Source organism: Canis lupus, chromosome 2 (assembly GCF_048164855.1).
Source record: "Canis lupus baileyi chromosome 2, mCanLup2.hap1, whole genome shotgun sequence".
Lineage (NCBI taxonomy): Eukaryota > Metazoa > Chordata > Mammalia > Carnivora > Canidae > Canis > Canis lupus.
In genome coordinates, this window is record NC_132839.1 from 25,109,433 (window position 1) to 25,134,988 (window position 25,556).

General features: G+C 38.9%; 1 protein-coding gene and 1 long non-coding RNA gene across 4 annotated transcripts in view; one reads left to right on the top strand and one right to left on the bottom strand.

Moving 5' to 3' along the window:
* HAPLN1 (hyaluronan and proteoglycan link protein 1) overlaps positions 1-25,556 on the top strand; it is a 76,462-nt gene that overhangs the window by 29,784 nt on the left and 21,122 nt on the right. For 2 of the 3 annotated variants that reach the window (XM_072792947.1, XM_072792952.1), the window contains one exon: positions 13,751-13,876. In XM_072792947.1, coding sequence (XP_072649048.1) covers positions 13,777-13,876 — 100 coding nt within the window. In that variant the 5' untranslated portion in view covers positions 13,751-13,776. Of the gene's footprint in view, positions 1-3,371; positions 3,518-13,750; positions 13,877-25,556 lie in introns of those variants that run through there. The other variant, XM_072792959.1, reaches the window with a different exon arrangement.
* The window catches only part of LOC140614123 (uncharacterized), an 87,101-nt gene that overhangs the window by 27,469 nt on the left and 34,076 nt on the right, over positions 1-25,556 (bottom strand). Inside the window, exon 2 of the long non-coding RNA XR_012015016.1 lies at positions 8,399-8,537. This is a non-coding gene — a long non-coding RNA (uncharacterized lncRNA). The remainder of the gene's footprint in view (positions 1-8,398; positions 8,538-25,556) is intronic.

Below are 25,556 nucleotides of genomic sequence, written 5' to 3' on the forward strand. Positions count from 1 at the left end.
TTTTCAAATCAGCCACAAACGTGCAAGATTTGCCCATGACAGGCTGAGGCTGAGGCAGGCTAGCAAGGGTCACAGCAATTTAGTTAGCTCCGGCTTGCCCTTGCTTCAGCTGTGCTTGGAACCACGGAGATACCCATCTCCTTCATTCATTGTACACTCACTGAAAACTCACTAGATGCTACAAGTATCTTGATAAAATATCACAAACTCATAAAATATGGTTTTTGTCCTCAGGTTTAAACCTTGGGAACATCAGCATGGAATCACTTTCAGTTGCTTCATTAATCATTTAAAAATTAGATGATTGTTTCCTTCATTAGTATGAAATGTGATGATTTGTTCAATAGGTTGTGTGCGTATGTGTGTGGTACGTCTAATATCTAAAGGGCTACAACATAGGGTTGTGCAGGTTGCGTACTACACAACAGTGGGGGTTGCCGTTCATTCTTCAGTGCACAGTGCAGAACCAATGCCCCTGAGGTCCTGGTGGGTCCCAGAGGATATTGAGGTAGTTTCTACCCTTTTGGAGCTTGCATTCCAGCAGGTATGCACCCCTGCTATGGGGCGGATTCTGCTCTTGAATCCCATATAATATTCCTAGAACTACTTTAGTTGACAGTCTTTTGACATAACCCGATATGAAAATGTACTAAATTTTTGGCACGTTCTGTGATTACACTGATACTGAACTTACAGCAATATCTATGTTAATCTGGCATTCCTCAAAAGTAAGTGAAAATCCAACACTAAAAGTTAGCCCGATATACTTTGACCTTCTTACATTGCATTTTTGTAAAACATTGGCAATCTTTTGAAAGTGTGTTATGCACTCATCTTCCTTGGTAAATAGAGTATACGTGACACGATTGAGACACCCCTCCTTGTCATGGGTTCTAACAGTTATATTTTTAGGGTATTATCTTGAGACATGTAAACATAAGGTAAAAGACTCGTGGTGGTGGTGAAGCTTTGTGTAGAAGACCTGCTCGCATCAGAAAAGATGCAAATAAGGGAGATGTGCAAGGCCTTCTGGTCCCTGCCCTGGCTGCCTGTCCAACCCAGCTCCAGCTTCTCCACATCATCATTCTAAGTCTCCTGCTCTGCAGTCCCATGGGGCTGGGTGCAGCCACACGGCAGCCCAAGGCCTCCCCTGACTGGTTTCCTTTGCACATACTATTCTGACGGGTAGCAATGTCCGTTGCCCTCTTTGCCATCTCCTTGTCTTGCAGGTGCAGCTGAGCCATCATCTTCATTGTAGAATCATTCCTGTCCTCTTCCAGGCCAGCGTAGGTGCCTGCCAAGGCTGCTGCACTGCATAGCTCCGGGGGGGACCATTCCCTCTGCCTGCTGGGGAACCCCTCCTCTTTCTCCAGTAGTATCCTGAGTATGCCTCTCTGCCCTTAGCCTTCTGCTCTGTTCCACTCCTTCGCAGCCACCCTGAAGAGTGATTGCTTTGGGATCTGAGGCCTTATTTCCATTGGCATAGAGTGGTGCTCAGTGGATAATTACTCGAATTGTGGCTAAATATGGCACAGGACACAATTTAGGGGCCCTTGGGCTAGAGAAGGCTGGGGTTTCCCTTCCCCCATCTATCTGCTCAGATTGGTAACTTAGGCCTAATCACTTTGTTGTGATTTCTGCCCTTCAAGTCATTTCTCCTGTTTCCAGGAGCTGTGGCTGCGGCCGCTGCCTCTTTCAGGTGTCCATTAGCACAAAGGAACACTGCTCTTTCTCCTCTTCCCAGCTGCTGTTTTTCTTCTCCCTTCTGCTCCCCTTCCTCCTCCACCCCTCCTCCTTTCCCTCTTCTTCCTTCCCTCATCCTTCTCCCCGACTCCCCATTCCCCTCCTGCTCCTCCTCCTCTTTGTTCTCTTGTTCCTTTCTCCTCAAAGTGCTTCTCAGCAGTAGGAGCTTTTGCCCTTTAAACAATTGCTTACAAAAAGCACACTTTTTTAGAAGCCAATCTCTGAACCAGCCACTGACATTTTATTTCCCACTACGTTTGTATCTTTAGGGTTCTCTGGTATTTGCTGCACTGTATGTACTACAAATTATGTTCAGGTGTGCAGTTATGCCCAACGTCTGAATGCAACGTCTGAGAGCTATGTGTGTGTAAGATGGGTATGTGCTGTTCTTGGACAGCAGTTTCTTTTCTGAAGAGTTGTGCAATGTCACCATTTCTCTTGCTTTCTAGGTCCTATACTCTCAGGATTACATTTCATCACCTAGGTATAAATAGGTGCATACCTCCTAAAGTTCACAAGGTGAAAGAGATTATGCAAAGGTCATGAGCACATAAGTAGTTCTCAACTGTCATTTGCTCAGCATTGATGAGAATTTGGGTCTTCTATGTTCATGGAAGGACCGTTGCTTTCTATGAAAATTATGGAAGAGAAAAAAGGTAGTTTTTATGGTTGCTCTTTTTCTCTGAATTTTGACAGGACCCAACCAGGAACTGCTATCACTAGCATGGACTTGACACTCTCCTTGAAAATTCACAAAGCCATGGTCACATTTGAAATGGAAAAGATCTTGAGGGACTTAGAGTTGCTAACCTAGTGGTGGGAATTTGGAGCCAGGTTGAAAGGAAGAGTGTGTGGGAACAGTGGGGGTGGTAATTTTATGGTGTTCAAGGATTGAAAAACCTTTGAGATTTAGGGGTACATATTTTCCCTACTTCTTGTAAGAATACTGCCCATATTTCTACGTTTTATACTCATAGTTATTTGGTTTTAAGGCAAAGACCAGCTTGATACTTATGTATCTCTAAAGTTTTAAATGACATTGTGATTTGTAAGAGAAAGGGACAAATTATGTAGAAATCTTTGGTGTCTACAGTTGTCAGTTCTAAGTGACCAAGTAAATCAGGGCTTCAGTGCCTATAAAGAAGGTTGGTTAAATGGTTTTCCGTTGTTTTCAGAATGAACAAATTCATCAGCTAAAGGAGATGTAAATGAGGGTTATTTAGTTTTAAAAGCTTATAAAACACTTTCAAAGATCACTATAACTTAAAAACCTACCAAGGTGAATTCTCTGGCTGTATCTCCTTCATAAAACCAATTTGGAAACTTAATTTAATGAGCTCAGCTGTTGATATTTGCCAAGTTAATTGGAGAGTATTGTATTCTCCCTTTTTGTGCTGTGTAGACACAGCCTTTTGGGCTGGAACAGGCTTTGTTACTCATAAGTCAATGAACTGAATTCTGATGAGGATCATGCTTTGACGTAGGATGTGAACCAATAGTAAACCTTCTTCGGGGTCTTGGAAGAGACCTTAAAAGTGGCAGCCAAAAGAGGTGGTGACTGCACCAAGCCCAGAGGAAACAGAAGTTTCTGCTGCTAACGAACATTGATGGATTTTTTTTGTTTGTTTTTATCTTGACTTAGTACAATCAGGTACCTCAGTAAATTTTCATCGATCATAAAACTCTTCCTTGTATTTCATAAACAGATCAGAATTGACATATATTTAAAATCTTCCTACACCTTCTCAGAGTGTGATCACCGTATGAAATATATGTGAGTTGCCGGATTCTTATTGTTTATCAACTAGTTTAGAATTACATGGGGGGTATAGTGGTGAGTTTAGAGTTAGATTTTGCATTATGTAGAAAGTTTGTTGCTGCTGAGTCTGTGATGCCATTAAAGCTGTCTTGTAGATGATTTGCAGTTGTGTGTTTAGATCCAGTGTTGATATAATGTTTGCCTGAGAGCTGTTGAAATTTTGAACTTTTTAAGAAATGCTAAAATTGTAAATGGAGTTTTAGAATACTGTTTTGCTAGCTCAATGAGAAAAGTTTTCGAAAACAGTTAAATTAAAAGTGATGTTATGATCAATTTTCTACCCATAGAAACCCTACTTGTAAATATTTTATTTAAAAACTTTTGTTATATGGGACACCTGGGCAGCTCAGTGGTTGAGCATCTGCCTTTGGCTCAGGATGTGATCCCCGGGTCTGGGATCAAGTCTTGCATTGGGTTCCTTGTGGGGAGCCTGCTTCTCCCTCTGCCTGTGTCTCTGCCTCTCTGCCTCTCTCTCTCTCTCTCTCTCTCTCTGTCTCTTGTGAATAAATAAATAAAATCTTTTTTAAAAAACCCATACTTTTGTTATAAAGTATAAGGCCTGTAGAGGTTTGCATTCATTTAGTTGAATCCATGGGAGCTTGATTATAAACTCATCCTTATGTAACCCACATTTAAAAGCAGTCCTCTCGCTTGTCAATTTTATTCATATATGCACATTAAGATATAAGGAAGGGAGTTATTTTCCATGATTTTAAAATGATGGCAATGAGTAATAAAAAATGGAAGTTGTTTTGCTTTTTTGCTATTGTCTGTTTTTGGATTTGTTATTTGTAAGGAAAGAATGAAGTAACAATCTAAGCTCTTAATATTCATATATATATGTGAATATATATATTCATTCTTTTATGTGTTTCAGAAAAACTTTGTTACTATACATTTCTGGTTAAAAGAGGCCTTTATTCTCTTTTAAATACCTGTACTTAAGTTCTATACGAAATGTAATTCACTACGGACTATGTCTACCTCTGCAGAGTTCTTAATTTAGTGCCAAATTCCTTACTCAGTGTCCAGAAATTATTTACTATTACTGATAATGACAATAAATCTTTTGATTTTATACATTAAGAAAAACATTTTGAAGTTTAATTTTATATTATTCAAAATATGCTTTGTTATTGCCACTACTGAGATTTTTGATCACAGAATCAAAGAAGAATGAATTCTAAAATAAGGCCTTTCTTGCACAAGTATGCCTAGCAAGAGTAGTCTTTAGAGTATGCTTATTCACTTTTTAGAGAAAAAAAAAATTTTCCAGAAATATGCTAACATATGTACGTGCTTTAATGTTGGTTTGGAGGGAAATTACTCCAGGCCATAAACAAAGAAAATTTTAGTAAAATTTTTATTTTAGTCAAAATTACCTCTAGCATGTGGACTTATTAGTCCCATAATCCAATCATTATTATAACCAACATGCTGTGGTGGTATTTAGCATATTAAAACTATAAAGAAACTCTGAGACTCCCTGAAATTGTCAGCAATGTTAATTCCTATTCTGACAGATTTAATTATCTTTTAAAACCTTTTCATAATGTGATTTTATTTTTTGACCATTTTCTTTATGTGTAATGATAGAAAAATGCATGTTTTCTTCTGTATTCCACGAAGGATGTACTTTTAAGAGCACAGCAATATAATATTCATATCGATTATAGTCTAATTTTTAATGTCCTATGGTAAAATTATGGTTTCCAGGATAGCAAAGGTAGGATACAGTCTCCAAAGATAAATAGAAAGGAAGAGGTGATTTTCTTTAAATATCACTGTCCTCATCAAAATGTATTTTTGTAATACATTAACTGCATTTATTGACTTCCTCTACTAACAACTATTTGGTTAAAAAACAAACTATTAATTATAGAAAAAATGTTCCCGCCCAGCCCTGAAAACCTAGCAATCTCATGTAACTGAAAAGCTTTTGAGTAGATGGTGAGAAGCCCTGCAGATAGTATGCACACAGAGCTAGCGGAAATATGCCAAAGCTCTTGTAGTAATTTCTACCACACTCTAGAACCTTGAAACCACAAGACTTCTTGTCCACATATTGTACCAGTTTTTTTCTCCAACAAATTTTGAATTATCCTTTAGAGTTAGAATTAGAATATCAGAATATATGGAGAGCAAGTCTGTGATTTCCTCTGAGCGGCCAGAAAGGAGAGTGTTACTGACTGCCCATGTAAACGCACAGGGAAACAGACATTTTTAAGCATGTAATGTCAGAATGACTTGGTGTGTCCGTGTACACATGCCATCCCACCTGTATGATGTGGCTAAACATGCACAAGTCACTAAGAACACACAATGACAAGGAAGTTTCCTTTTACTAGAGTTGTAACTTACATTCTTTCCTTCCTTTCATGCGAGTGAATTTTGATAACTACCTGTCCAGTGGTTTTATCTCATTTAAGGAGATTCCTGGCTAAAGAGGACACACCACAAAATTGGAGAGACCTTCTTTACTCTGCTTACTTTTTTCATAATAGAAAAATGAGTCAAATAAGATGTAAAATAAATATGTAATGCTCTCTTTATTATACGTAGAAATCCACGTCCAACCTAAGTATAAGCTGGGCTAACGAACACAATGCCAAGGGAAGATATTGTATGCAAACAAATTTTGAGTGAAATGTTCACAACTTTTAAGCATCACTTTAAGGTTAGGGTTTAATGTATTTTATAACCCGGAAGGGTCAGAATCCTGCTGTATGTGCTTCATTCATTTATTCATCTAGCAATGCCAGACTGTTAGTTCCTTGGAAACAAGAAAATATCCCTAGACTTATTAATACGTGTATGCACTGCTTCCCCCACCCCTACCCTACGTATTCAACAAAAGCTTACAGAATTGAACACTGTAAACACCAAATACAATTTGTAATTTTATCCATGTATGCCTTTTTTTTTTTTTTTTTCAGTTTGTTTTGGAAAACCCATAAACAAAACCACTGCAGAACCCTTTCATAAAACTGGTTTGGGGGAAGTCTAACTCTTAGCTCAAGAATTATTTAAAGCAGACTCAGATGGGTTAGTGACCAGCTTAAGTAAAGGCACTCTGATTAAGTGAAGGGGTGCTGAGTTTGCCCCAAACTCCATCAATATTCTCTAAGAGAGAGCTGGCAAAGAATAACTGGCCAATAACCAGCCAAATTGAACTGCTATTTAAACAGGCATTACTGATATTATCCCTTTAAGAATCCATATATTTATTTGCTGAGGACGGTCCTAAAATGTAATATAAGTGGAATGGAGGGCCTGAACTCTCTAGTAAGAAAAAATTACATAATAACAATAAGAACTAATGAACTAATGTGCATAAGGCATTGACATTTGTCATTGACTATTCCAACTGATGGCTAAAAAAACTTGACCCAAAAGCAGCTGAATGACTCTGTCAAGGTCACACAACTGGAAAGTAGTAGAGCCAGGACTAACACTAAGTTCTCCCTTTCCTCCTTTACACTCACACTGCATCTCCCCATCTTCCTAGGAGAGCTCCAATGTACATGCCACTGGCTCTCCATCTAGCTAGAAATAGCTCTCCTCTTCACTCCATGCCCTGGTTTGGATGATAAATCATATGATTGTGTCAGATGTCAAATAATGTGATAAATATAATAAGAGTATAGGAAGAAGAGAATAGTGGAGAGAAGAATATAGAGGTTGGGTAAGATCCGTACACAATGAATGGAGAAATAGAGAGAAGAAAAATGAAAAAAGATAAAACAATGACGGACAATATAGAGGAAAAATGGAAAGGAAGTAGGTGATTTCAAAATACAGAGAAAGAAAAGAAAAAGAAATAACTCATAAATTTTAAGATGCAGCTTATTCTGAGAGTCATGAGGATCCTAGGAAGCAATAGATTGCCCTTGACCAGACTAGAAAGGGACCATGGCCAACCCTCTAATTCAGAGCATCATAAATGCTCTTTAGCTTCTTCAGGCACTTGTGCTTTCATAGAACAATGCAAGATGATAGGGAAAAATACTCTTTCATTTGAAGTTTATATAGACTCACTCCCGGAGGGGAGTTGTATCATTGAACAAAGATTTTTTTCCAGTTTCCAGTTACTTCTCTCTTGAGCGCTGAGTATATTCTAATCAGTTCTGCATTACCCCATGGTGTGCAATAAATCCTGGGGTTTAGGTAAAGAAGCAATTGTCCCTCCACAAACTAACAATGCAAATGCACTGTTAGTCTGAATTCTTTAGCTATCATTTGGGTCAGAGTTCTGGCTTCTGGATTGCACATACCTAGAGAGTCAAAGCAGTAAACAAAGCCAACCGACAACAGCAAAGCAACTGAGAAGCCAGCATAAGGTTGTCATTTTTTTTTAAATCGCTAAACATGAAAAAATATACAATTTGAGAAACCTACAATTTTTAATTCCATGAAATAAAGGCCATTCTAACAGCAAAAAAGATTTAAAAAGAAAAGATTTTTAAAAAGTTATTTCAAAGATACCCAAATTTTAAAAATGTATTCATGTAATCTAATGAAGAAGTACACATCTGCAGTCCCTCTTCTTTCCTTCCTTTCTTTTGTATTTTTGTTTTCATTTCACTGCACTGATGGCCAATTTTTAAGAAACACTGATCATGAACCCTCTTCTGCCTATAACTACATCAGACACAAAAGACACCAACGAGGAAAAAATTGTCTATTTCAAAGTAATTCTGTTAAATGGGATCGAAATTCAGTCTTTAGCAACCTTTACATTGGTCCTTATAATTTTTTAAACTAAATTTCAAGTGTTAAATTGAAACCTGCTTTATTTCATTATGTGGTCCACAGAGGGAAAAAATGAACTCTTACCATCTTCCATATAATGGTACATGGAAGTCTTAAAAGTGCTAAACTCTCCTCGGTCTTGGTTGCTTTCATGTTTGTAGTTGTATCTCCTGGGTCCAGTTTTCCATTCATTCTTCCTCTTGGCACAGGGAAGTCCTGGGTCCTGGGCACACAGTGAGGAAAGACTTTGAGACATTGGAATCAGACATGTCTTGTGCCACGAGGGCTGTGATAAGCGCTACTCCTGTAACCCAGTGAGGAGGGGATGAGAGATAGCATTCCAACTAGTGTGAACTGTAAGAGATTTGAGGGAACCAGCTAGGACAGCCGATGGCATTCCTCAGGGCCCACGGGACCCCATAGATGGTGACAGCGGCTGCAAACTCTGGGATCAGATCGTCCAGGTTCCCGGCACCTTGCTTTGCATGCTTGGGACTCCACCACTCTGACTCTGCTTCTGGAACTGTGAAATGTGTATAATAGCATACTGCTTCAATGGGTTGTTTCGAGAAATAGTAATTAAATGTGTGAAGCTCCAAGGGCAGTGCCTTGCACGCAGTAGTTGTTCAGGAAATACGTGGCATAGCTCTCAAGGCACAGAAAACAGCATGCAGTGCCTTCCAGTTGGCTCATTTTCCACTATCTAATACAGTAATTTTATTTTTTTATTATTTTTTAAAATTCTGGTTGACAGTGTCACATTAGCTTCAGGTGTACAGTGTTGGGATTTGACAAGTCTATACATCACCTCATGCTCACAAATGTAGCTACCATTCTAACACTCAACATAGTAGGTGTTTAAGGAATAGCAATTGGCCACTTTGGTATTAGATTCAACATAGTAGGTGTTTAAGGAATAACAATTGGCCACTTTGGTATTAGATTCTTGGGATCAGTGTATCTTTATTTCTATCCAACTATTAGACTTTTACAACTATTTGATACTTTCACTGTATCAAACTGTATCTTGCTTCTGAATCATGGTTTAATTATCACCACAGCAGAACTGTAATATTACAGTCCTGTCATAGGTCTTTGTCCAAGAACAAGGACATTTCAACACAAGCTCCTCTAGAAGCTGGCTGTGGCATAACACAGCAAGGCTTCTAGGCTGTAAAAAAAGATCACCCATGTGTGCATTGCAGTTGAACTGTGTGCTTGTTGAAAGCTGATAATCACTGGTCACATTAAAGTCCCCCACATTTCCCAAATTTTACTCATATCAAAAACTAAAATTTTTTACCTAAGGTAGCTGGTTACCCAGAGAAAATGCTGTTACAAAATGCAAATAAGCAGGATTCAATTCACTCACTCATGTGACCCCCTGCTATGCCTGAAGCATCATTCACTGAGGACCGACCAGCACACCTCTGGCCCAGGGCCCATCCCTTTGTCCTCAGGGACCTCCATCCGGGTGTGGCACCTCCTGTGGTATTGCTGTTTGCTTAAACACCTGAAGACGGAGTCCTTGGAAGTTTGTGTTCCTAATTCCACCTCTTTGGGTAAGACAGTTGTTATGCTGCCAAGGTCACAAAGAGAAGTCCCACCCTCTCCTACCTGGACCGCACTGATGCCAGTGTGGGGTGCTTGAAACTATTCCCTGATGTGCTCCTCTGTTCTAATCACAAATCACTGGAAGTGTGCAATATCATTTTTAAATTGAGGATGATGATGATGATGACGATGATGGAGAGTGTGTGTGTGTGTGTGTGTGTGCGCGTGTGCGTGAGCATGCACACGTGAGCCACCAAGGCAGTGTTCATGGCACTAGATGGTATAGTACATAAGTAGAAATGAGGCAGGACACAGTCATGGTAAGAAAGTGCCATCTGAATTCTCACGTGTAAGTCTTGGGGGAAAAAAGTGTATATATTTACATATGACACAAGTTAAGGTTTTAAGATCAGAGTAGGTTCAAATTTAGTCTAAATAAACAAGGCAAGTAAACAAAGAACAAATTAAATTTCACTTTCAGAAAAATAAGTGCAAATTAAAGTAGGCGTTGCTTTTGCTTGAAAGCATTTACTGCTCACTAGATAGGTGACCTGCAGCAAGGTACCTATAGCAGGAAAAATGGAAGTTTTTGGCCTCATGGTCTCAAGAAGCATGTGCCATTGTAGGCACATGCTTAGCACAGCACTTGACAAAGAGTAGACATTCAGTTAAAAGGAATTGGGATCCCTGGGTGGCGCAGCGGTTTGGCGCCTGCCTTTGGCCCAGGGCGCGATCCTGGAGACCTGGGATCGAATCCCACATCGGGCTCCCGGTGCATGGAGCCTGCTTCTCCCTCTGCCTATGTCTCTGCCTCTCTGTCTCTGTCTCTGTGACTATCATAAATAAGTAAAAAAAAAAAAATAATAATAATAAAAAAAAAAAAAGGAATTGCTGTTAGTATTATTATTTATTTCCCTACCCCACTGGAGATATTTGCATTTAAAAACTGAGTCCTTGGCGGGCACCTGGTAGCTCAGTGGTTGAGCCTCTGCCTTGGGCTCTGGTTGTGATCCCGGGGTCCTGGGATAAGTCCCACATCGGGCTCCCCACAGGGAGCCTGCTTCTCCCTCAGCCTGTCTCTGCCTTTCTCATGAATTAATGTGAACTGGTGCAGCCACTCTGGAAAACTGTGTGGAGGTTCCTCAAAGAGTTAAAAATAGAGCTACCCTACGACCCAGCAATTGCACTGTTGGGGATTTACCCCAAAGATACAGATGCAATGAAACGCCAGGACACCTGCACCCCAATGTTTCCAGCAGCAATGTCCACAATAGCCAAACTGTGGAAGGAGCCTCGGTGTCCATCGAAAGATGAATGGATAAAGAAGCTGTGGTCTATGTATACAATGGAATATTCCTCAGCCATTAGAAACGACAAATACCCACCATTTGCTTCGACATGAATGGAACTGGAGGGTATTATGCTGAGTGAAATAAGTCAATCAGAGAAAGACAAACATATGGTCTCATTCATTTGGGGAATATAAAAAATAGTGAAAGGGAATAAAGGGGAAAGGAGAAAAAATGAGTGGGAAATATCAGAAAGGGAGACAGAACATGAGAGACTCCTAACTCTGGGAAATGAACTAGGGGTGGTGGAAGGGGAGGTGGGTGGGGGTTGGGGGTGACTGGGTGACGGACACTGAGGTGGGCACTTGATGGGATGAGCACTGGGTGTTATTCTATATGTTGGCAAATTGAACACCAAAAAAAATAAATTTATAAAAAATAAATAAATAAATTTTAAAAATCTTTAAAAAAAACTGAATCCTTGGACATTACTATGTTAATTCAATGGGATGAACACTTACTGATAGGATTTTTAATACCGTGGTATGGAATTAAAGGAGATATCTAAATTTGTGCGTAATATATTTTAGGTAAAAGTGAATAAAAATCAGGATGACTGTAGGGGTAGGATGTACAATTCTCACAGTGGGCATATGTGCAAGTGTGTTTATAAATTATGCTGTAAATGACCACACAAATGGCAAAATTAATATAGCAAATTCTCCACCTCTGGTCATCTGATCTCTTAGAATTCTTCCTTTCTTTCAGTGCTGAAATTGCATGCTTTCTTCACAGTCTCTCCCACATTTCCCTCTCTGATTCCTGGGGCAAGCAGAGAGCCCACCGTACCTCTTGAGCTGGTTTGCCCATTGTTTTACGTTTGTGTATCTAATTGCTTCAATTACATTCCAAATCCCAAAAGATCACCTCTGTCATGTTTATTTACCCACAGTGCAATTCTGGGCTGAAAACTGGTAATATTTGTTAGTAATAGTTTTATGGACAAAAGTCAGTAGTTTTTAAAAAAAAAATCAACATTTCCCCCCCAAACCCTCAGAGGAACAAGCAAGTGCACTTCAGAGAATAGGATTAGCAAATCAAGTAGAATTTTGAAGGTGACCCTCTCAGCTTCCTGGAAAACTAAGTTTCTTAATTTGCTCATCTACCGTCTTTCTGTGACATAAGGAAGAGAAGGAAAAGGAGTAACACTAACAAGAAAGATTGAAGCCACAGGCATCCCAGCGATGCCAAGCTCTGGGAGGGAGAACGGGGAGGCGGCTCTGTCCCAGGAGAGGCGAGGGATGCCCGTGACTCCTGTCCTCATCAGGCTCGGGAGTCAAGGCTGGCCCGCAAGCACCTCCAGGAACAGACTCGGGGCTCTTTAATAAGTATTCCAGGGAGTCAGGCTTTCCTGGAAAAAACAAATTAGTGTGAGGAGCCAGTACTGTGCAATTTCAGTTTTAAAAATAGCCAAGTGTTGTTAAGGTTGCTCTGTGCATGGGAGAAAAAGAAAGCCCTTGTTAATATGTGCCTCAGCTTTCACATTAAAACAGAGAAGCTACCCTGAAATGCTTGCCTGGCAGGTACTGCCAAGGTCCTAAGGTTCGCATCACTAGAGTCACTTTTCAGTCCTTCAGATGACAAAGTTGGGGGGGGGGGGGGAAGAGTGTCCCCTTTTATCAAATTGGTCTTGCAAGGACGGCCAGCCAGGTGATGGCTCTGCCTCTCTCACTTAGGACCAGAGCTGTGCTTTCCTGTCCAGTTCAGCTCTTTGTCGGCCTAACCGGCCGAGGAGGCTGCAGGGACGTCCCTTGCAGCTGTCTCTCTGCTGACTGCAGAGCCCCTACCTGGTACTCCAAGTTGGTGCGTCAGCATTTTAGGTAGAAATGAATGAAAAATCAATCAGGATGACTGCAGTGGTAGCAGGCACAACTCTAACCCAGTTTGTCCACAATTTTCAACTATTCACCATTGACCCAAGCAGTGTTTAAGATGGTAAGTGAATCTGTAAATAAATGTGCTGCTTTGGCTTAGCCAGGATTTTTTTTTTTTTTGTCTTCTTTTTTATCCAGAACAAGCAAATCTAACTTGCTTAGGAAGCCACATGTAAACTGAATGATGATGTCAACTTTCATTGTGAATATTCTTCATTTGCCCTGGTTTAAGATTCAGTTCCTAAGGAGACCGGGTGTTCCTCATATACAGATATATCAAATTGTTGCTTTGTTAAATAATACTTCAAATTCAGGGATTTAAATATTTGTAAAGTCTTTTGATATCATTGCCACATCTTTTTGTAACTAACCGTAACTCTTTATATCAAAACTATACTGATGTGAATTTCTGGATTTACAATTCTGCAAAGATAGAGTTAAACACTATTTGGACTCTGGCTACATGAGGGAAACTGGAATTGTTCAAAGCTGCAGTCATCAGCTCCCAAAGACAGCTACTACAGTAACTTTCTGAACAGATTGGGTTAAATATTTTTACAGACCCATTCTATGATGATAAGGCGGTAATAAGTAGTGCAGTGCAACACTCCAAAGGGTTCCAAATCTCACAAGCCTCTTTGTATGTGATGCTCTCACAGTGAAGAAGATTCTCTGGGTTATAAAGATGAAGAGTCTACTTCTTCTGGTGCTGATTTCAATCTGCTGGGCTGATCATCATTCCGACAACTATACTCTAAATTATGACAGAGTTATTCACATCCAAGGTAAGAAACCCCAGTTTCTTTTATGAAAGTCAAATTAATTTCAAGTTACTTGGAGTTGGGATGCTTTGGTTGGTGTTTCTGAATTTTAGCTCTGCTGCATTGACTTTTTCTTTTCCTTTCTGTTAATTGGTGAACATGCTCTCTGGCTTTTGAATGCTATTGCATCGGGTAGAGTTAAGAATTGAGGACAATTAAAGCGGAATGGCTTAAGAATGTCCAACTGCAGGGGGGTGATTGGCATTGTTCAAGGCTTTTTAGGACAGTTGCTATCTTCGAAGTAGGATGGAGGGCATAAAGTTCATTTAAATGCAAGCGAAAGGGGAGAGACATAGGAAGTAAAACTTCATGATATAAGGTCATTCTGTTAGACTAATCATTAGGAAAAACAATGTGAAAATGAAAGTCGGACAAGCTAAGGTTCAGGAGAGAGTAACTCACCTTAAGACAATCTCCTCTGGTAAAGCTTTAGTTCCCATAGACCAATATATTGCTCCTGCATATTTCTTTTCAGCTCAGCTGAATCCTAAGCCTGAGAGCTGTGGAAGATTTGAGGCTGCAGTACAATGCAGCTGTTTCCTCAGTCCCAGCTTCAGATGAGGGACATCCTGCATTAAGAAAGCTAAGAGACTTATGCAATAAGAAAAAGAGAGTTTTAAAGGAGCTGTAGCATCTCTCTTTGCCCTTGAATGCTGAATAATTAAAATAAGAATTATAGACTTTAATGGCTTAAACATATGATGATATTAATTTTAGATGAACTCAGTCCAGGGACCAGAGGCATTATAAGTTTGCCATGAGATGTAAAACATTAAGTTACATCTTCAAGGTCAAAAGCATAGACTCAGAAAACTGCATCCACTGTTGGAAAGTATGGTTTATGAAGGTCAAATGATAGTGTAAGTCTGGCTAGAAGTATTTTCCTGCATATATTAAGTCTACACAAACAGAATTCTGAATTTGACAATGTCTGGCTATTTTAGACATCTCTGTTTCAGTTCTCTTTGCTTCCCACAGCTTTATGTTTTCCAATGTTGGACTGTGAAAAGGAATTATATAATCATAAATTTTACTATGCAAGTTGCTGACTCAGCTGTTTCTTTAAATGTGTATAGTAGACTCAGCGCTGTCTCCCAAAGACTACAGCATTTACACAGAAAGATTTCTTGATGAGGGATAACATCTTTTCACATGCAATCACAGAACTCCATTCAGCCAAAATAGTAATATCTAGTCATTAACAATAGTAGTTTTAAATCCTATGTAAAATGAATTTTAGCTGTGGTTTCAAGTAATTATTAAATTCCTGTTACATTATTAACTATGTACAAAGCATTTAGTCTAAATTGGACCCAGAGTATGAAAATACTGTTTTTAAAATAATCCTGGGGAGTCTATCAGTCAGGCTCAAGTTCTCTCAGTGAGGAGAACTTCTGTTGCTCCAGCCTTTCCAACCCTATATACTCTGCTGAGATTTAGTGCAAAGGAATTTCTGACACAAGTGATCAGAATCATCCAGGTCATGTGCATACACTACCCAATTTTTTTTTTAAGTGACGTGATAGTCCACTTCATTTTAATTGTAAATCCATATTCTTAGAAAGTTACTCACAGCTTTCAAGTAATAAAACTACAAGGCCCTTGCTTGGGGAAGTTGATACTGAAATGTGATTTGGGACAGGATTATAATGCTCTGTCCAATAATTTCAGGTTGGAATTTATTTGAAAATTGTTCTAAATATCCATTATCGTTATTTTTATTCAATAAAAAGTTTTCTTTTTTCTTTATGATTGTATTCAGATTGAGCTTTCAAATTCTTCATTCAGAGAAACACTTCCAAGGGGTCTGCCATACTTTCAGTTGTCTTTTACAACAGAAAAATGAACCATAGTGCATAGTAGATAATCATTAAAGCAGATATAATCTTTACTACTTACTGAAATACTATATTATTTTCTCACATTTAAAACTGTTATTTATCAAACTCGGCCTGGAAGGAATTTAAAGGAGCTGAAATCCTCATAAAATTGTATATTAATTTTCGTCAGAAGATTAAATTAGTAATCTAAATCTCAAATTCCTAAATTGGACTGATAAGCAGTATGAGCTTCTCTCAGCAATAAAAAAATTGTTCAAAATTCGTGTTACTACCAAAACACCTTTTCTGTCTCCCATTTTTCATTAAATTTCTATTTCTGCACTCTAAGTTCTCCAGGCCTAAATGATACCAGAGGAATAATGCACATCATCCTTGAATTCTCCTTGGCTGCCATGGTAAAGACACTCAATGCTTTAATACATACTTGAGTGTCATGCATAAGAGTTACCTAGTTATTTTTCTGAAGGTTTCCTCCCAGTTTTGTTGTGGAAGCTTCCAAGCTTCCATAGAGATATAGGCACCAAAAAACAATGTGGGTTTAAAAAAAAAAAAGTCAGATTACCATGGAAAAAAAATAGCAAGTGCAGACCCCCGTGCAAAGTGTCTCCAGTGAAAGGTATTTTCTCAGGATGGAAACTCTCCCAGCTTCCCATGGGGAGAAACACAGCTTTAAATAAAATTGCACAATTCATTCCCTTTAATTTTTTTTGTTGAATCAGTTTGGTTACATGAGAAAGCAAATTCCACTTTCCATGAAGTCTGCTGAAAATGCATAGTCAAGATATTCATTTGTATATCATATACTGTCCTCAATGAAAGGGAGGGTAATTTCCTCAATTCTATGGGAAGAAATAGCTTTTGTTAATGCCTTCTCCATAACACTCTTAACTAATGGACCATATTCCTCATTTCATAAGATGCCTAAACAACTTCAAAATCCTTTGAAACTTGAGATCATTAGGAAGAATTTTGTGTGGGATACCAAATCACACAGAAGCACAATTTTAAAAATATTTGGATTAGGTCCAAAAACTCTCTGTGTAGACTTTCAATTACTTCAATTACTTTCAATAGAAGTTCAGAATGATGAATATACTTTTAAAAATACAAGTCTTAAGACAGCAGAGAAATGTTATGACCACTTGCCCATTAACAAATGTGAAAAGCAAAGTAGCTACAGTTACACTGAAGATGTAAGTGCTTAACCTAATCCAGGTCAGAGAGCCAGCACTTTCTATAACCTGATGTTCAAGAAAGGTCTTCCGATGACAAGTTCAAGAGTTTTAGCCCTACTGGCTTTAGACCTTGGACAATTTACTTAATCTCTTCAAGTCTCAGTTACCACATCTAGAAAACTGGCCATAATCACAGATTCTATAGAGCTTTGAGAATTAAATTAGATAATAACATGGAAAATGTCTGGTACTGAGCCTGGCACACAATAAACTCCCAATAGATAATAGTTGCTATTATCATGGTTATTACCTCCTAACCTTCATGGGAAGTTAATTTTATGGACTTGGTGGGGGGCGGGGGTGAAATGGGTGATGGGGATTTAGGAGGGCACTTGTGGTGAGTACCAGGTGTTATATGAATTTCACAATTTAAGATTTCCTCAGTAGTATTAAACATCATCTGATCATTTTTACTCTCTTTGTGGAAACTGAAGCTTTCCAAACTTAAGTAATATTTAAGCTGAACACAGATAAGCTACTCTAAATTTTTTGAAAGAATAATAAGAGGAAAAAAAAATAATGTCTAGCTGGAACCCCTGCGGGAAGTGGACACTCCCACTCAGTGAGGCTGGCCCCTCCATCTGGTGTGTGTCCCAAACAACTGCTCTGTTCCAGGTTAACATGTGTTCCTTTCTGCTAACATGCCTCCCTTGCCTCATCACATTGTGAGCTTTGGAACACCTCAACTGTAGAGTAGTGCTTGGCACATAGTAGGTGCTTAATGTGTTGGCTGAAAAATAAATGAGTGTAATGAGATGCTTCCAAATTACTACTATCATAATGAGAATTCCTGAAATCCTGTGGCATCCTCAGCATTCAGCAACACATGACACATTGTGTGGGCTTAATGAACATTAACTATATGACTGCTTCCATTCTTTAATGTTGGCATAAGTTAAATCACAGTGTATGGAATTTAAAAACTTAAAAGAACTAGTGTAGATCATCTAGATCAATATCTCATTGTACAAATGAGGAAATCAAGACTCACAGCTTTTATTTTGCTTGTCCCAGGTTGCATGGCGGATGAGGGGAAGTTTCCCTTAGCTAATCCCCTCCCCTTCTTCAAATCTGGGATCATTTCCCAATTTCTTGATGAACTTTCCCTGTCAACTGCATTCTGGGCCTCCTCTGGCACCCTGAACTCTCTCATAGCTTCCTTTCCTTTTCTCTATAGCACTAGTTGTCTACTTATTTTTATGTAATTGCATCCATCTCTGCCACACATGTCCATCAGCTCCATGAAGGTAGGTAGGGATTTTTGTGTGATGTATCCCAGTCAACTAAACCACTACCTGGCACCTAGTAGGTAATCAATACATGTTTGTTGAATAAATCCAGGACCAAAATCCAGATACTTTTCCTAATCAGTCCTAGTTAGTCTTTCCAAAGCTCAGAGATGTCTTTTTAGTTCATGGAATGACAGGTATCAGATGAGGAAGAGGATTATGAGTTTGGTAGCAAATTTGATTTGGTCTTGCATGCATGGCTCCCACATTGCACACAGCATCTTACGCTCCATGAGAGTCTACCCAGGGCAGGAGGCGGCAATCTTCCTAATGTGTGCGTGGAGCTTTGCAAAGTATTGGATTTACAATTGGCCACTGCGATGCTATCTTGTTCCTTATGTAATATCTGCAGAGTTGTGATCTGGTGGTGCAGAGTGGATCAAAGAGGATGGAATGAATTTAATAATGTATGATCGCAAACCATCCACAGAGCCAAAGTTTCATGTGAGAACTAGATAAGTGTTACTCCAGCTTAATTTTCTCTCTTCCACTTAAAACTCATTTGGACTCTGAGTCTATTTTGAAAAGTTAAATTAATTTTTGTATTTCTGAGGCAGAGTAATGCTACTTGTCACAAATGCAAAATTCACAAATATCAATTATATTTTCCAATTGCATTAGATAAACATATACATTAATAATAATTCTATCTAGAAATTATTGGCTATAAAATATCAGCTAATTTAATCATAAAATTATAAAAATTAGCAGCGTCATGAGTATTAGATGACCTTTCTAAAATCTACTAGTTTATGACAGGCCATAAAACTAAATATGATAATAAGAACTAAATACATTAAACACAGGCTTATCATTTGATCAAACTAAGAATATCACCATAAGAATATAATAAATGAGTCCTCCCAAAAAGGAAATGTATATATAGGCATATAAATACGTGCATAAAAATACTCATATACTACACCCATACATATATACACTTATTTGGGCTGCTATAATACAGTACCATAGGGCAGCCCGGGTGGCTCAGCGGTTTAGCGCCTGCCTTCAGCCCAGGACGTGATCCCGGAGACCCGGGATCAAGTCCCACATCGGGCTCCCTGCGTGGAGCCTGCTTCTCCCTCTGTCTGTGTCTCTGCCTCTCTCTCTCTCTCCCTCTCTCTGTGTCTCTCATGAATAAGTAAATAAATAAATAATTTTTAAAAATACAGTACCATAGACTGGGATGGCTTATAAACAACACAAATTTATTTCTCACAGTTCTGGAGGCTAAGAAGTTCAGAATCAGAGCACTGACAGATTTGGTGTGTGATGAGAGCTAGCTTCCTGGCTCACAGATGGCTGGCTGTCTTTTCTCTGTGAACTCACATAATGGAAAAGAACAAGGGACCCCTCCTGAGTCCATTTTATAAGGGCACTAATCCCATTCACAAGGGCTCCACCCTCATGATGTAATCACATACCAACAGCTCTACCTCTAAAAACCGTTACATGGAGATCACTATTCAACATAGGAATTTTCAAGGGATACAAACATTCAGTCCATAGCAAACATCTACTCCATTAGGCACTGGGGATGGAATGATGAACAAAACACATGGTCTTTGTCTTCATGCAGCTTTTAATCTAGTGAGAGACAGACATTACTATGAATATGGAACTACAGACTATGATAACTGATGGAAAACCATGGAATGCTACAGAGAGAAGACAGCGTTATCTGTCATGTTATTTAAACAGAAGCATTCAAAAAAGTAGTTTCTTTAAACTAAGGATATAAGTCAAACATGTCAGTACCCTTCTTCAACTACATAGTTGCTACACTAGACACACACCCATGTATAGTTAAACACATATACATGCATACACAATGGTTATAAATAGAAAAGGCAAGGAATGAAATGATTATAAATTAATATATAATTTCCATAAATTATTTGATCTGGATTCAGAAATATGTATATATTTTCTTACCAACCTGTATCTGCTAGCCCTGTTCTAGTCTTCTCTGCATTTGTGTGTCCTTTTGAGAAAATTGGCAGTCACTTAATAAACATTAGCCTCTTTCATGCAAAGTACTGAGTTATTTTCTGAGGAAGGACAGATCATCTCCTCAGTGAGATTACTAACAAGGGTTTCAGGGCAACAAAAGGTGACAAGAAGGAATAAAATAAGTATTATTAAACAGTAGTGGAAATACAGAGAAAAGAGTAATTAGCTATTTTTAAAAAACTCTTACTATTTTGAACTTTGTATCCATATTCACTGATGTTTTTTATCACTTAATATATAAACTCATAAAATGCATCTTAAGAATATTTCTAGACTTGTTACTGAGTAACCTAGAATGCTGATTCTATGCTATTCTAATGAAGCATATTAAAGCAATACATTTTAGGGTATTTCCAGGTATAAAAATCTACATTTCATAATTTCTTCAGGTTAACAACAAATTCATACTACCAGCCATTGCTATCTCTGTTCCATTCTGGGTGCTGAAATGCATAAATCACACAAGAAGCCAATAATTATTTGGAAACTTTCCCAAGTACCCAGAAAATCCATTAAATAGAGAAGCCTTCCCTTCTGGTTGCAACTTTGCAAGAACCAATGTTGACTCAGCTAAAGCACTGACTTACAGCTTAATGGCTTAGTGTTAAAGTAATTTCAACGTGCTGTGTTTCTCTGACTTTACTAGATATCAAGGAAAAAAATAGATTAAGATTTCTTTATTGCTTGGGCTCCTTTTTTAAACATAAAGTGGAAAATTACTGTGTTAGGAAACTCTTTTGGAATAGAAAAATCTACCAAAGTGCTAAGACGTTAAAAAAAATATTCAACTAAGAGATTAGCAAGGTGATAATAACTAGGGGGGATAAATCTTTGTTACGGAAATATTTTATTTCAAAACGAAGACATCAAAAGCATAAGAAATCTAAAAGTTCAATAAAATTTCTTCAAAAACAGTTTGTGTATGTTGTAGCAGCACTAAACATGTGTGCCTCAAAAATGATTATCAAGTAGTCAATATAAATACTAGCCATTTTCATCTTGTTTTAATTACACAAGTTGGTTACTTCAGTGCTCACTCAGATTACCGCATTTCACTTAGGAGCAATATGTTTTCACACACTTACTGATCATTCTGTGAAGTGTATTGAACAACTTTTAAACAAGAATTATCCCTATCTTTTCCAAACACTGTCCACTCTAAACGGACAGGGACACTACATATAAAAACGCAGAAAGTCCATAGTCCATCACATAAGAAATCAACAAGGGATGTTAGAACAGGGAGCCTTTACTAGAGTCAAATGTGTCAATTAGGTGAAGAAGGTGGAAAAAATAGAGTCTTGTTTCTAATAGGAATTCTAAATTAAAAATAAGAAAACCATTGAAAACATATTCTTTTTAAAAATTTTTTGTTTACCTATTTGTGTGTGTATGTGTGTGTGTGTGTGTGTGTGTGAGAGAGAGAGAGAGAGAGAGAGAATGCGCGAGCGAGCGCATGAGCATGGTAGGGGCAGGGAGCCTAATGCAGTACTCAATCCCAGGACTCCGGGATCATGACCTGAGCCGAAGGCAGACACTTAACTGATTGAGCCACTCAGGCCTCCAAAAACATGTTCTTGAAGTGAGGAGATTCCCAGAGTTCTAGATGATTCTATTTGTAATGGTGCTTGCTTTGGCTTGTTCCTAGAAAGCATTGGGAATGATGTTTGTGTATTTGGCTCAGAGTTACTGAGTGGTAGTGAAAGCACAGGTGAACAAGAGATGTGGCAGTTAAAGACAGGTAGGCTTCTTTGTAAGTCACAATAGGCATTACGTAAATTTCTTATGTTCTTAGTTACATATTTTTCACTATGGATTTATGGTTATCTGTGGCTAATAATGTTGCTAGGAAAAAATAATATTTTCACACAAGGGTCTTTTTTTGTTTTTGTTTTTGTTTTTGTTTTTGCTTTCTTTAAGAGTAGAGAGGTAAATTTTAAAGTTTTCTAGTGTACTGTGAGTTATGAGTAATTCTTACTTTCTCTTGAAAAGTGTCATAAATTATGCTGACAGGCTTTAAATCTCCAAAATCTGCAGATGATTATTTCAATGCTTTGTCTTTTATCACACAATCATTAACAAAGGGTCTTATATAGCTGAAAATACTGAAAACGCTGATTAGCTGGTTAATACTGTACTTCACTGAGTTTGTTTTCATGTAAACAGAATATCTTATTTTTATAGACTCCCCACAATATATTAAGATCAACACTGCTTCAAAACAAGCTTCTTAAACTTTAGCCTCTTTTCTTCTATGTATTTAATATTGGTCTGCCTATGTAATTAAATAAGTGAAAAACAAATGAACTCATCGACAATATATCCCATGGGCCTGTGGGATGAATCGCTTTAGAGGGGAGTCAGGAGGGGTTCTGTGAGTTGAGATCTAAATAGTAAGCAGGAACCAGTCGCATCAAAAGCCAGGGACAGAGCTCTCCAGGTAGAAAGAGTGAGCAATGTAAATTCTCTGGGAGTAAACATGGTGTTTTCAAGCTGGAAAGAAGCTGGAGGGACTGCAGCCTCACAGTGAAGAGAGTAGTTTAAGATGATTGGAAGAGTAGGCAGGAGCGAGACCATAGCACTTTATATTCCGTCTAGGGTACGGAGGTCAGATTTTATTCTAAAAGCATTTAAAAAATGGTTAAAGGTTTTGAGCAGGAGAGTGATGTAATATGATTTACAAATACTAGATTATGGTGTGCCAAGTAAAGGTGAGTTCGTTAGGAGGGTGTTGAGGTAGCGTAGGTGAGAAATCATAGTGGTGCAAACCAGGATGCTGGCAGTGGAGATGGGTGGTAGAGATAGACGGAGATGAACCAATTGGGGGGCGGGAAGGAGGTAGAGAGGCAACACTTAATGATAGATTAGATATAGAGATTAAGAGAAAGAGAATTATCAAGCACACCTTCTAGATTTTGCCTTAAACAAACAAATGAATGGACAGTTGAGGCATAAATAAATTGAGGAAGGACAGGTTTGGGCAGGGAAAGGGGGACTCATGTTGCGTCTTCGGCATCCGATATATGCCCAGCAGGTAGTTGTATGTACTTACTTGGTGCTCAGGGAAAAGTACATTGCTAGAAAGTTATGGAATCATCAGCACAAAGTGCTATTTTTATCATGGACCAGCTGAGAACACCTGGAGATGGAGGAAATGCAGGTAGAGATAAGGAGCTGGCCGGGTCTGCGTTAGAGACCCTCAGCACCAACATGTAAGGTGAAAAGAGGATGCAGAGGCCACATGCTTATTTTTTCTCATGTATTTTTTTAATCTAAATTAATTGCAAGCATTTAAAAATACAAGACATTTGCATGAAAATCTGCATTTCTGGTATCTTTTGAGAAGTCCAAAGGCCTACTGGTTTTCAACCTGCATTCTCATTGGACAACATCAGCGGGAACCAGTACCTCGCTCCCCTTCAGAGTGGAGCATGTGTGCACAGCAAGGCATGGTCCGTTCCACTCCTGTTGTTCTCAGCACCGTGGTGCTCCCATCACTTCCCTCAGCCTTGCCCACCTGGGTATTTGTGTTCCATTTACCTTTCATTTGTTTCACCACTCAATTTAATACTTGACACATAGGTTATCAATTTACGTCGTTTATTAAGTAAAGAAGCAAAAGATCCCCTTTGCCTCCAGGATTGACTTTGTGACAGTATTATCTCGATGCCTTGTATACTAAGCAAAGACACTAAGCATACCAGTGTATAAAGCCAACAATGTCTTTTCTGCAAATTATGGATAACTTGACCTTACATCCCACCACAGAGTGGAAGTGGTCTGAGTGGAGACAAGTAGATTTGAGCTCTAGCCCTTGACCACATAAAGACACATTTCCAATAATTAAAGAGTATGTGGTTAATTACAGCCAAATGAAGAAGAATGATTCATGCTAATGTCTTGGTTTCCCCGTACCCTTTGAAAGAAATCTGTATTACAATTAAAATCTTAGAAAGTGTGTTTATATTAAGAATGCCATCTGCCATATTAGTGAAATATTCAGTTTATTTTTCATTTTATTTTCCTATAATGTACCTCTTAATCTCTCTATTACTGGGATAACCCAATTTGGTTTTTCAGCCTAAAATGATAGGAATTAAATATTATTTCTTTATGGATAAATCTATGATAACACAGAGAAGTTCAAATTCTGAAAAGAATTAACCAGAGCAGATAAGCCTGAGTTGACAAAAATAAGATTGTTTCCAGTTCTGGGTGAGTTATGTTGGACTTAACAATGGCAATAATATTGATAATATTAACATTTAAAACCACTATGTGGGGGAAGCCTGGGTGGCTCAGTGGTTGAGCGTTTGCCTTCGGCTCAGGGCGTGATCCCAGAGTCCCGGGATCGAGTCCCACATCGGGCTCCCTGCATGGAGCCTGCTCTCCCTCTGCCTATGTCTCTGCTTCTCTCTCTGCATGTGTCTCTCATCAATAAATAAATAAAATCTTTAAAAAACAAGCAAACAAACAAACAAACCACCATGTGTGATGCACAAGAGGAAATGCACTACCTGGGTCATCTCCTTCAGTCCCCACTGCAGCCCTGTATGAAGGTGGTTATCCCCACTGAAGTTGAGAGAGGTTCAAAGCTTGTCCCTAGTTATATGTGGAAAGTCACAAATGGAAAGCTGAGGTACAGACTCAGGAAGGCTGATTCTCATGTTCCTACACCAAACAGGAACCACATAGCTTCCATCTAAGCCTTTTCTTAGAGACTGTTGAGTCAATCTGTGGGCAAAGATGGCTCTCATTTTATTCCATTCAATTGATATAACTTGTCTCAGAAGAAACCAAATCACTGTGAAAGAAAGTTTGGTCTTGGAGCATGAAGAAACCATTCTTATGAGAATTATGAGAGAGCAATTGTGAGCACACAAGCCATGGGCGAAGGGGCAGAGGGAGACAGAGTGGCAGACTCCTCGCTGAGCAGGGAGCCTGATGTAGGGCTTGGGCCCCGGACCGGAGATCACGACCTGAGCCCAAGGCAGACACTTAACTGACTGAGCCACCCAGGTGCCCCTAAGTTCTGCTGTCTTTTAGCGCTCTACACAGCGCCTTTCTTGTGCTACTTTGTGAGTGGTTTGTCTTAAAAATCAAGTGAGGCAGTTTGCCTGGTTTTTGTGTCACGTGTGAAGATACATGGCTGAAGGCAGATGCCTAACCGACCGAGGCAGCCAAGTGACCCCAGAACTGTTCTATTTCTTGGAGAAACCTGGCCACCATGGTGGTTCTTAAGGAGTCAGAGGAGGAAGGCAGGGCA